At 40.5% G+C, this 13,872-nt stretch overlaps 2 protein-coding genes across 2 annotated transcripts in view; one reads left to right on the top strand and one right to left on the bottom strand.

Annotated features, from left to right (window-relative positions):
* cxxc4 (CXXC finger 4) overlaps positions 1–9,056 on the top strand; it is a 30,533-nt gene extending 21,477 nt beyond the window's left edge. Inside the window, exon 3 of the mRNA XM_033968800.2 lies at positions 7,726–9,056. Within this exon, the coding sequence (XP_033824691.1) occupies positions 7,726–7,770 (45 nt within the window). The 3' untranslated portion in view covers positions 7,771–9,056. The remainder of the gene's footprint in view (positions 1–7,725) is intronic.
* Positions 7,279–13,872, bottom strand: part of mxd4 (MAX dimerization protein 4) — a 147,663-nt gene continuing 141,069 nt past the window's right edge. The window contains exon 7 of the mRNA XM_055225881.1: positions 7,279–7,291. The gene's annotated coding sequence lies outside the window, so the exon portion shown is untranslated. The remainder of the gene's footprint in view (positions 7,292–13,872) is intronic.

Below are 13,872 nucleotides of genomic sequence, written 5' to 3'. Positions count from 1 at the left end.
TTTGTGCCTGGTCACTGCAGTGTGCCGAGCAGAACAGACCTGGGAGTGCATCCAAGCAGCACTCAAGAGCCCCTCTGGATCGATAATGCGGGAACTTAACAAAACAGAGACATGCCGAGCGCCCGGAGCAGAGCCATTATTGTCTCCGGCGAGCAGCACTTCCACCGGGGACTGATCAATGCACGAATATGGATCCAAAAAAACATTCTCACCTCCTCACGCGCTTCACCCTCATCTCTTGTTGGTCCAAAGTATATACCCCAAGGCCTCTCCTATGGCCCTGATGAGTTTTCTATCCCCTCAGGATGTAAAAAGTATAAAACTATCTTGTAACTTGTACATCAATTTGAAGTTGGCGAACAACACTCCCAGTATTGTAAAAATGCTTGTAAAGAGTTTTGTAAGATATTTTTTTAAAAACTTCTTGTTAATCTACAGTTTGTGTGAGTTGCACACTGCTGCACTGGTGTCTATTCTTGTCATGATCTTCTTCAAATAAATATGGAGCATAGTGCAGTATACTTTTATAAGACCCTCTTGTAGGTCTGGAACATGCTTTTAAGGGACTGGATAAGATTTTAGGCCATTTACACCATTTGCTTGCATGTGCTTGCGTAGTCCGTGTCGGCTTGTTTCTTGGGTAAGTAAACATCGATACATTTGCACATACGACACGATGGCTTGAGTGGCTGTTACTCATGCTCCTTTCTGTGCAGAGTTTGCATGTTTCTACCTGTGCCTCAATGGGTTTCCTCTGGACACTCCAGTTTCTCTAATCAACCCAAAACATACACTACAGTGGTCCCTTGTTTTGTCGCTGGGGTTATGTTCTAAAAATAACCTACAATAGACGAAATTCGCAAAGTAGTCAGCTTTATTTTTTACAATTATTCTATATGTTTTGCAGCAGTAAAACCCCTCACCACACACTTTATACACTTCAAGTGTTGATCGAACATTTATGTAAGTTTGTCTGGACACATTCTGTACTGTACAGGAAACACAGCACGGAGGAGACTGATGGACAATGGTCTACAGTCCAACAGCCAATCAGGACATAGAACACAATGCACGCTCATACACTGTAAAAAAGCATGTAAAATTGCACTAGAAAAATCTGCGAAACAGCGAGACCGCAAAGGGCGAACCGTGATATAGCGAGGAACCACTGTAAAGATAAAAAGTTATAGGGCAAGATCTTTCAAAAAAGTTATTTGTTATAGTTACTGCGTTGGTAGCTGTGTGAGTAACAATAATTACTTTCATCACACAATTACAAAAAAAATCCTTAAAAATATAGCCCAGCTCTTTTTCCAAGTAAAAACGAGCTTTATTCAGCCTTATTTGTCCTGAAAATCACCAAATGCACCCAGAGCCAGTGTTATAAGCTATTCTCCTCCACAGAGCTCAAAATCACCAAAACTGACCCACAACTATACAGTCGTAACAACGGAGAGCTACCTGCTGTCCCCTTTACACAGCAGACTGTGGCCAAATGGCATTTACCAATCGCACAGATATCAGAACACAACAAACTCATGACAGAACTTGTAAAACCAAAATAGCTACACTTACGATGAGTAAACAGAAGACTGTGTCCATTATCACATCTCTGACGTGTTTTTAGTGATCTGTAAACTCCAGACGCGCATGTCACTCCCGCTGAAGTCGTCTGTTTGTTCTCCCGTCACATGGGTCGCCAAGTAACGATGTGTATCCATAAACTCCACGAGAATTGGCATATTTCCTCATGTGTACTGAAAACAGCCAGTATTCGCACACGTTGCACTGCGGCCTCCTAGCGCTGCTTCTGATTGGCCACCTTTACTGTCAATCTGTGTTTTATCCAATCACTGTATCTAATCCTTCGTCTCAGTCTTGTTTACTTCCCAAAACAAAGGAAAACTTTACAGCTCCTCTGAATGAGACGAGAGAGTCTGATTTGACACCTGCTGAGACAGTAAAATAACGAGCCTGTTACACTGACCGTAACTATAACAGCGTAACAGCAGAGGAAAGAATCATTACTCATTACTGCTAAATATAACACTGTTACTAACGCCATCATACTTAAACAGCGTTATTGCCAACACTGGTCCTGACTAAACCTGGCACAAGATCATGGAGATGGGTCTGCCCCTGAGATGGCCCAGTGCCGTTGAAGGACGGGTGAAGACAATAACGTACCTTAACATTTAAAACCTTAAATGTGACACTCTGGTGTTTGATCAAAAATACCTTGAAAGCCCCCATACATTCTACAATGAGAGGAGTCGCGTCTTCTCAGATCTAACCTGTAACTTGGTGGCTTAGTGGCGTCACCTACTTGTCGCTATATGGATAAATAAACGATTAAAAACATATGATGGAACATTCAAGCAAAGAACAGCAGATAGTACACTAAGGAGAATATAGTACATCATAATTGTGTTTGCATCTGAAAACTGTTCAAGTTGTTGTTGTGTAGTTAGAGGACTTGCATAAGGAATAGCACATTTTGTTTTAATTAGTTGTCATTCTGTCTGGCTAATTTCATTTTGGGTCCTGATTGAAATGGTTTCAATCTATCTTCTATTTAACACTCAGTATGCAGTAGGTTCACCAAAAGAAAGAAGCTTGAATTCATGTCATGCAGACCCTATTTTTCAAAAGGAAATGACAGAAACATTTATTTATCGGATGAACAGTGCCAACACAAGTGGAAAAGGTGTCTTCTTACTGAATTAGGCAGTGAAAAACATGGACTGTGAGTGCATGTTGACCTCTCAAAACAAGACGTCACATTCTTTCACGACTTTTAATTGGTGCTGATGGCGTCCCACTGTTTAGTTCCATTATTCACGTGAAAGACTATCGGAACTGTTTAATGTAGTGGAAGTAAAAGACAAATAGATAGGCAAATAGTGACGGTTCAGCGTATGTACTATATAAAACTAACCAGATGTGTGCAGCTGGTTCATACTATTTTTAAGGCTTCTAAAAGGCAGAAACGGAGAACTGTTTATTTAGTCACTGTCTGTTCCTGAAATTCAGACACCTTGTTCAGATTTTTTTGCTTTTAAACATTTTTTCTACCCTTGTTTTATTGACCCAGTTTGAGAGAGTGAAGTTGGCATATTTGGAAATATTGTCATTGAATAGCAATGGGCTCACAATACATTTTGAATCTCCGTTCGATCGTGAAATCATTTGTTTGACTCCTTGTTTGTTCTGGTCTTGCATTTCCTCCTCGATTGAACTGATAGTGATGGTCGTCCAAACACCGCTGTATTCTCACTCCGTCAGAAGAAACCAAAACTGGAAAGAATAATTAATACTTAAAGGCACTGTATCTGTTTCGCCCCAGTACAGATATATTGTATAAGAAGCTCATAAGACCAAAAGATTACCGCTGTGTTTCAATATCTGATTATAGAGTGTTTTATTATGCGATAATCAGGTGTGTTAGCATGCTAGTTGTTGTTAACTTTACCGTGACAGCAAGATTCTTAAGCTCTTTTAAACTCTTTGCGGTGAATAATTAGGATGCTCAAAAAGGTAAGTGAGGAATAAAAATTGGCCAATACAAACTGTTTAAAGTGAACTAATACTGTTTTTCATGTTTTTTAAGACAGTACAGCACCTTTAATACTGTTAGATTGGGCTACTTTCCATTTACTCGTGTAACAGAGCTTGTGTGACGTTGCCTTTTGAATTACTCAAAAATGATGTTCTTTATCTTGAGCCAATATACACGGACTGGTTAGGGAATTTTCCGCTCCAATAATTAGCTTATATGCTATATACTGTTTTAACATACAGGCCTATACAAGCACAATTGGATACTTGTGATCTCTGTCTTTATAATGGAAGTTAGTCAGGCATTAAATGGTTGAAGGAGACAAACAGCTCCAGAATCAAGTAACATAGACGGTTAGCTCAGCTGTCAAACCTATTTCCCTCGTGGATGTGGTGGGTCTGTAAAGTCTTTTCCTAGTCAATTCTACAACCACATACTCAAATTCCTCTGGTCCTGTTTGTTCTACTGTATAATTATTGCTTCTTGTTCTAAGTGTAATTTAAGTTGCATGTAAAATACAATGAATAGTTGTATTATCTTTTTTTTTGCTAAATTTGGAAAACTGAACAAGGCTAAACAGATATGCAGAGGTCCCTGGTTTATCTTTGGGGTTATGCTCTAAAAAAATAACCTACAATAGGTGAAATCCGTGAAGTAGTCAGCTTTATTTTGTACAATTATTCTATATGTTTTGCAGCTGTAAAACTCCTCACCACACACTTTATACACTTTTCTCACATAGGCATTAACATTTTCTCACATTTCTCTCTTGTTTAAACTTTCTCAAAGTTCAAACCTTCATATATTATATCCCTCTTCCTCGATGTTCACTTTAAATGTGTTGTTCTCGTGCCTCTGCTTCAGTGGTATCCGCAGAGACGCCTCTCCATGCAGAGAAACACTTAAGTCCAAAGCATTTCTGAAATTTGTTGGTGTAGAACGTTTCATCGACATTGTGGATTTTATCAGGGAGAAAACTTGCAAACATACAGCACTTCAGAGTCACACTGCGTTCCAACAGTTATGTAAATTTGTCTGAACACATTCTGTACTGTACAGGAGACACGGCACGAAGGAGACTGATGGACAATGGTCTACAGTCCTTTAGCCAATCAGGATGCAAAACACAATGCACCCTCATACACTATAAAAAAAAGCATGTAAGATTGCAGAAAAAATAAAATAAAATCTGCGAAACAGCAAGACAACAAAAGGTGAACCCCGATATAGCAAGGGACCATTATACTGTGTAGAATACATAGCTGTAATTAGATTATCAAAAAATAGATAATATTGTAACTGTTGTTTTGAACATATGCAAAATTTAAACATCAAATATATGGTTTGTAATCAAAAATGCTGTCAAAGGCACAGGGGCTTGGAACAGCATCCCAGCTGCTGTCAGAGATAGTCTCACATTAAACACATTTAAAATGAACCTCAAACGTTGGCTTAAGAGGAACCAGGTCTGTGATAACTGATCCTACAGGGCTTTTTCTCTAATGTTGTAATGTGTTTACTGCTTGTTTTGTCCGTACTGTGCTAATTCTGGCATATTTACGTTGTATGTTCATTGATAAGCATTGTCCTTTTAAATAAATACATCTTTAAAAAAAAAAATCTAAGAAAATTAAATGGAAAGCTGTGTAAATTGTGATATCAAGTGATTTTTTTCTACACTTTTGTTGGTTTCATGTTTGTCTGATACAACATTTAAAGACATGTTTTAACACATTTCTGATGAACTGATATAATATCGTTTGAATATTCTTATCGGGATGCTCCATACGCCCCAAAAATACCATTTCATATTCATTTTGGTCTTTATCGCCCACCCCTGGTTGTAATAAAGTTTTATAAGCACAAACTGCGCCTGTGTGGTATCCTGCCACCATCCATTAACCACTATGTAAATACCCCATTATTTCCAAACCACAAAAATAAGATTGTGGTTTCTTCCTGTTAACACACAGCTTGAGAATATGGTCCTCACTAAAGTTTTGGCTAGCTACCATAAGCTGTAATACTGTTAGTTGCGTTAGCTTCATAAACGGCACAGCTGTAGAACTACACCGCTCCCCCACGCTCTCCCCTGCATGCCTTTAAGCAACCACAGATGACACTTGGTATTAAAATGTCAAATTGCCTTCCTCTCAGACTAAACTGATTTTTGTTGCGATTATGCACCGTTCCTCCCCCTTCCCGTCAAAAAAAAAAAAAAAAAATCAAGCAAATGTGCTAATTGGTCATGGGGATTGCTTGGAAACTTGAGTATTTTCGGTGTGTGACTTCTAAATGAGTTTGGGAAGGAGAGGTTGTCAGAGCGGCGTAGAGGTTGCAGCAGGGGGAGGAGGGGCGGAGGCTGGCGGGGGCTCAAATTGAAATGATGCACTGTTCCCCCTCACTGCTGCTCCGGCGCGCAGTAATTAAATGCCTCATTGTTGTTTCTGGGGAATTTGTATTGAATATTTCATCCAGTGTAATGATTATTTGGGTGTGGGTGGGACATGGATGTAATCACCTTGGCTGCCACTTTGATGAAATACTCAGTTTAGGCGTGTGGCTCAAATATTAATTTCTCCCAAATAGTTTTCGCTGTGTGATTACGAGCGTTTTAAATATGGCATTGACGTGACCTCGACGTGTGAATGAGCGATGGCTTGTTATAGCACATGAGGAGTACTCGTGAGATGTGCTGTAATAGGTCTGATGTCATTTTAGTGAACGAAAAACAAATTAGAGAAAAATATGTTTTAATGGTCCAATATTACACAAAACTGATTATTGTGAGCTTTAAGCCATGTTAGAATGTAGTTACCTCATCAAAAACAGACCTGGAGTTGTGTTTCGTTTCATTCACACATGTTTCCGCGTTATTAGTCTGTCTACATCTCCAGAGCTCAACTTTCTTCCACCCTGTGATGTCATGAAGTGGTAGTTTTCAAGTTAACTGCTCCTTTTAGTTCAGTAGCGATTGAAAATTCCAGGGCTGAAATTATCCAAATGATTCCAGTGAAGGTGTAAGGAGTTTAAAAACACAGTAGAGCACTTTCTGTATTACCACATGATGACATCACAAGGTGGAACAGAATGTTTTCCATTGGAGAGAAGAACTAAATGTGCAGGGTTTGAGTGTTAAACGTGTGAATGAAACAAAACAACTCCAGGTCTGCTTGTGATGAGGAAACATTATAACATAGATCAGAAAATAATATGAAAAATATATCTAATATGGGCTCTTCAAAGTTACTATCTGTAAATGTATTTTTTTGATATTTTTTTAGTTGTAGATGGCAAATGTGAAACCTGTTCCCCTCCTCACCTGATCTGGCGTTTGTCTCACCTGGGCTCGCTGGTCTTCTTCTGTCAGGCCAAAACTGGCACACACTCAGACAGAAGTAACATCTAGTGGTGAAATGTGAAAATACAACGGGGGCGGGTCGGCCAGTCTGATCACAGACGGTAGCTTTAAATGGAGTTGTAAAAGGTCTACCGGTAATTCTACCAGTCCACCGCCCTCAAAAACATAAACAAAATCATTTAAAGCTTTTCTTAGAGCATAGATCATCCATCCGTCTTCTTCCACTTATCTGGGGCAGTCTAAGCAGGGGCTCCCAGACTTCCCCCTCCCCAGACACTTCCTCTAGCTTCTCCGGTGATGACATAAACACTTGATGATGTTGACGATGTGACGGGGCTAACCGACTGGAGGAGAGACTGGGGAAAAGGGACCATAAAGCTTCATTTTACAGTAAAGCAGTGAATCGCAGTATGACGATATCACCAAAATAAACTACCGTCACAGATATAAGATCATAGATTGTTGTTGCTGTTTTTGTTTTTTTTGCTATGCCGCCCAGCCGTATACAAAATTAGCATAATTTTAGCTTAGAGAAATATCAACTCTACATTACAGGCATTACAATATCAACCTGCATCTGATTTCACAACTCAACTACAATACTCACCAGGGGAGTCACCAGAGGAAAGGGGTCTATTGTCCCCAGAATTGGACCTTCTTCCTATTAATTTATATCAGAGGTGGCCCCAAGCCCTCAATTTTTTGTCATCGGGCCCGCTACTCAGATAAATGATATGAACGGGTACTCATAAGAACTCATCACCAACTTCTCCTTTAACGTTATTTTCACTTTATGTCTCCACAGAGGACGCCTGTCAGCAACGGCGAAGCTTTCCGGTGGTTCTTCTAGTGAAGGCACACGCCTGTACACACGGACACTGAAACCCTGACTCTAAAGTCCAGGAGCACTTGATCGGTTCAACGCAGAACCAAAAAACCTCTCCACAACTTTCGGAGAAAAAGTTATGGACACTGAGGTGGACTGACAAAAGGTTACATGGGAAAGTGTTGTTTTAAACTGTAATTTCCTTTTCTGTGTAATTATTGTACCTTTTGACAGTATCATAATGTATATTTTGGTGTCTATGAATGTGTTCTCAGTGTCATGGCTGAAGGTTTTTTACAGCCTGCCCCATGTAAAGGAATCAACAGACAATCATACGACCACAACCAATCTGTCTAACTGAAACGGCCACCGAAATCGAAATCGGAAAAATATAAAAAGCTGTTAACTTGACGGAAAGTTGTTGGAGTGAAGATGTTTGGCTGCTTATCCAAGCTGCGGCCAACCATCTTCACTCCTACAACTTTTTGGGCAGTTCACAGATTTGATTTGTTCTTTTACTATGGATCATATTTGGACGACTGAGGGATTACACAACCCTCTAGAACTGGACTCATTTTGGAGCTCCATTTCTGTTCAAACCTTCACATCTGACCAAAAACTAGTTAATAGCGTGGAAATGAACATTCACACCATGCACCCAGTGGGAAAGGAACTCAAACATTGACATTTGAATGAACTCTAACCGCCTGTTACGAGGTTTACATACGACAAAATTTAGCAAGCTGTAAATTTCTTCACGATGTTAACGTACTTCTGGCTTGTAAAAGAAAAAAAACACATACCTGTACGGCTAAGGGATTACACAGATCTACTTTCCCTCTCCAATAATGCCTGAACATTCATAGGCGTTGATTAATTGGGGCACATTGTCTGGGGTGGTTCTTTGAATTTGATTAGCTATCATTTGATTTTGACAGCTCCAAATGATTGATACAGAGTAAAGTGGTGTTTGAAGGTTATTCACTCTAAAATGATCCATATTTTAAGCTCCATCGCTTTTAGTCCTCTAGTTTAAAAAACGATTGTAACTGTTCAATAGATAGAGGGTAACGCCAGTAAAGGACTTGTTAAATTTCATTGAAGTTCAGATTTGCGAGTGTTCATGTTCGGAAGAAAAGGCCCTTTCTTCTCCAATGAGATAAACACATTCCAAAAACAAAATTATCCAACTTACTCATTGTCTTAAACCCTATTGTTGCATGTGTAAATGTGTTTTGGTTTTGAAGATTACTAAGAATTTGTATATTGTTGTTGTGATGCTTTTATGTGTTAAAATAAAAAAGGAATTGAAAAAACTGGAGTCATAATTTGTGTGAACATTTAGATGTCATCAGGATAATGGCAGCTTCATTTTGTGAGTTTGGCGGAGGCACCTTCTTCCCTCCTCGTTCAATAGTTTTACCAACAGGATTCAGTATGACCAGAGCAGACAAACCAGCAGCCACTTCAGCAATTGTACTTTTCTTTCAACATTTTCTATTTCTAAGAGTCTAGAACCAAGTTAAAATGGTGATTTTTGTTCTTGGGTGTAGTTCAGACATGGGCAAACTAATCCGGCCCGCCGAAAGTGACCAAATTATTTTAAAATATATAAGGGTAAACCTTGTTCAGTTTACCTTTTCCACAAGTTGTTGATCTTTTGGCACTTGATAAAACTGAATGTGTCTGCTGTGTTTATTTAACTGAAATTTAATTAAATAATTATGAATTTAATTAATGCATTTAGAAAACTATTTGTACAATGAGCCTTGCATATTCATGCTTTGCTACATGTTACAGCCCAAATCTCTAATGTTATATATACATATATATATCCTGGCCTAGCCCCTCTGTCAAGTTTTAGAACCCATTGTGACCCGTGTGTCAAAATGTTTGCCCACCCCTGGACTAGTTACTAAAATGGATATTTCTTACGATTAGGGAAACCAGCAATTGATACTACAGTGACATCACACTGGAGGTGTTCTACATGGATCTCTATTCCGAAATATTCAGCAGTTACTATGGTGACATATAAATTGGATTTAGCAACACATTTACAGGAGCCTGTGATCAACACGAGCGTACACTGCCCTGTTTACGTGTTTGATTTTCAACAAAAAGGTGAGAGTGACTAATTGACACACCGTTGGGTAATGCTAGCTTGTGACTTTAATGCTATATATGTGAGACTTGTTTAACAGCACAAATCAGCTCACCTGTTGTAGCTCCGACTAAATAAACCAGCTCTTTCAAGTCAGACTGATGAAATGAAGCTCAGGTCAAAGTCTAACAACCTTCAGACAGAGTAGTGCCTACAGTTAGCATACACCCCCAGGGAATGTTGATAGCATCAGCTGTATCACTAGAGATCAGCCAACACACTCAGGATATAATATAACATAATGATTTTGATTTTGATTTTTTTATTTTTTTATACCATAACCTCCCTAATACGTGTATGTAATGTAAATCCACGTTCACCTGAAACTTTCACTTCCTCCTCTTCATAAGTGATGGAAATGCGACGTGGGGGGAGAGGAGGAGTTGTAACAGCCTCGGTTGCCTCCCCGGTCACGTCTCTTCTGGAATACTAAAACGGCGCACAGAGAGGAGCGCTTCCCACCGGCAGCAGACTTTAAAGGACTAGTGAAATCCCGTGTGGTTTGTCATGCCGGAATGCACTCATGAGGGGTGTGCGGGGAGGGGAGGAGGGGATCGGGGGTACGGGGGGTGTTAGGATGAGGTGGTGGGGGGGGGCGTTGGGGGGGTGAGACAGGCTCCTGAGATAGCTAGCACGAATGAGCAATTGGCGGGTGCCGGGGATTCTCGGCTACGGCAGTTACTGGGGAGAAGGGGAGCCGGAGGACATGGGCACATTTGGGCGGTTGTTGAGGTGCGAAGGGATGTCAGAGAGTGAGAGAGAGAGGGAGAGAAGGAAGGAGGGAGGGAAGGGGGGTGAGAGAGAGAGAGAGCGAGGGAGAGAGCAAATCATCCGGGACCGACTTCTCCCCTGACTGAGCACGCTACCATCGCCCAAATTGAGCTGCTGCCGCTGCCTGCTATAAGTGGCGAGCGAGCCAGGAGATGCGCTAAAGCCTTCAGCCAGGGCATTACACAGCCCAGGTGGAGAAAAGCCTCGTCTCCGGTCTGAGCAGGTCGAAAATGGGCATCAGGGTGTGCTCGTGGACTGGTCACCCACATTACAGAAACAACGGCAGAGTAAACGTACATCTGGTCTCTGGATACAGCTACAGAAATGCCGGGTTTAGTGCAAACAGAAATATGTAAAGATTGTAAAAATGTGATTGCTGGTTTAATCTCCACCGACTCTCATATCGTACCACTGAAATTGCCGCCATTACCATAGCCGATGTCGATGCATATATAAATGGACATAGCTAACATGCTAGTAGGAAGTGAGCATGAGCACGTACATCTCCAGGTCCATCAAATCTGGGTCCAATTCACTTTCTATTGAAAAACTGTCACTCCCCTCTCTGTAACTGCGGCTGTCAGAGCCATCGTTTTCATCTTAAAATGTTCACATTAACCCACTCTACATGATACTGGTGTTTAAAGGTTTTCATTTCACTACTGTGTCCGTAAATCAAGGTATGAACATCAATAACGGGTAAATCAAGCACCTTATTTCCCTGAAGTTGCTCCCGCTAGCATTAGCAATAGGTTTGATTGATTGTGGCTAAGCACTCCCTTGCTGCTAAACCAGTGGTGCGAGCGGGAAGGGGCGTTACCTTCAACAGCCTTGCTCCAGATTGGCTCTTTGGTTGCTATGATACTCTCGGTCGTCACTCGCCTCCAAATTGTCCCATATAACTTCTAGCCATGATGAGCTTCATTTGACTGAATCCAAACGCTGTGGGTGACGTCACACTCACTCAGTCCAGTTTATACAGTCTATGGCACATGTGTCAAACTCAAGGCCTTTGGGCCAAATGTGGCCCACCACCTCATTTTATGTGCCCTCTGACAAAGTAAATTAAAAGGTATGACAGTCTTAAAATATCAGTTTATCAGGAGATACACAGTTACACAGCCATTTTTTCATATCTATGCAAATCCATATGCAATATTTTTAACTTGAATAAGTAATACATTTAGAAACAGTTAATTAACAAGATTAAAAAGTAGTTACATTTATTTTACATTACATTTGTTTACATTTAGTTACATTTATACTGTCTTAAAGTTACATCTGACCCTTTGAGAGCAACCATTTTGATGATGTGGCCCTCTGTGAAAATGAGTTTGACACCCCTGGTCTATGGTCTTTACAAAGCCTTTATTTGTTAGCATCATTCTGTTAATAGCTGTTCTGTTTTTAAAGTCATGTTTTACACTACTTTTTTCAATGGAAAAGTTATGAAACTCCTCACCAGACTAAAACGGACGATCTAAGCTAACATAAAAAAACAAGCTCTCTATTTAGTTTTGCCTTGAGTTCTTGCTGTGGAAAAAAATTTGAATTCTGAGCGTTCCTGACAATTTCATCCAATTCTCCATTTCTTTTTAAAATTTCCTCAGTATCCTCAATACAACGTGGCCCCCAGACCAATTTTTGTCTGCTGTATTGGCCAAATGATCATAGAAAGTGCTTTTTTTACGGCAAATTGAAATAATTCTACCCATATAACATCAATAACATTACACTGCGTTGTGACACAGATGTAAAAATTAATGTCCCAAGTTTTACTAAAGGAACTGTGGCTCTGTCAAAGGAAATGTTTAGACATCAAGAAGCATCTGAACATATTTCAACTGCTCAACCTTGACTCAACCAGTTATTTTAACTGTGGTATTCCTGTTAGGACTAATGAAGTGTTTTTTTCACTTGCAGCTTTCTATTGGAAATGTGATATTTTCAGCCTTGTTCAGTGGAGTGCATGTGAGGGACAAACTGACACGCTTTTTCAGTCAAACTAAGCGGACTCTGAATTGTCATTATGTGCAGTGTGATGGGTCACTAAGGGGATGAAAGTGACCATCAAGAGGTGCACCTTTTTGGTCTTGGAGTTACTGCTCAGTGGACCGGTTTGGATTGATTCAAAGTACTGTGTTGTGTTATTATTATTATATTATTTATGTCATTTGTGACATCCTAGAGGAACAGTGGCTTAACTGTTCACCCACCAACCAGAAGGTCAGTGGTCTGAACATCATCCGAGTGCATACTAAGCTTATTTTAGAGGTGTATCACAACTTCCATGCAAATAAGTTTGTTTCTGCTACGTTGGAGTGTTATAAAATGATGTAACACAAAGAATGCAGTTGAAGTTAAAAAGCTGATCTAAGACTATTTTCTAGCCGTGGACTCAACTTGAACCCCGTTGTCTCCGCTCATACATAAACACTTAAAATACCCTGTTTGCAGACAGTTGAGTCAGAAATATTCAGTGCAGCCAAAGAAAAGTTTTTTGTTTTTTCTGGGAATAAGCTCTCATTGATCTCGTGGAGGAAGTGGCGATGGCATCCACACAAACGAATCATTACTGGGTCTTTAGGTCATCTCTGCATCTCAGCCTCAAACCGATGTTGCTCCAGCCTTCTCAGGGGTCTGTGCAATAAATACAGCCTGTCTCACTCACTCTCACCCAAAACAGCCAAACAAGAACTAGAGGCACCATTCTGTGCCCGAGGTTAGTGGGCCAATCACATGTGTTTACCCTCTGTGTGTCCCCGGCAGGATGCGGCGGCGCTCTCATAATCCCTTTGGGGAGTTGGAATCAAAAACGCCCGGCTTACTCGCTGGCATATTTGTCTGCTGAATCCAAACCCCATTCCCCATAAAGGACAGAGGCGCATGAAAGCAATACAGGAGGATTATTGAGCGGCGAAAGTTAAATGTCTTCACAGGCTCTAATTAAACGAGCGCTTTAATTAAAATGAATGTGATCGGAGAAGAGTTTGAAGGTGATCTGATGCTTTATTTACCCTCCAATATCATGCACCTGTCTAATAAATCCCTGTTCCTCATATTGTGGGAGGCACGTGAACACAGCACGCGCACAGGACAGAGGAGGCGACCGCGGGAGAACGTGAACACTGCCGCTCCCCACCTTGTCTTTCATTATTTATTTACTGTCTGCAGTTTTTCCATGGCACGCA

Source organism: Periophthalmus magnuspinnatus, chromosome 1, assembly GCF_009829125.3.
Source record: "Periophthalmus magnuspinnatus isolate fPerMag1 chromosome 1, fPerMag1.2.pri, whole genome shotgun sequence".
NCBI lineage: Eukaryota > Metazoa > Chordata > Actinopteri > Gobiiformes > Gobiidae > Periophthalmus > Periophthalmus magnuspinnatus.
Note: the sequence above shows the minus strand (reverse complement) of the source record. Positions and strands in the feature narration are given on the sequence as shown.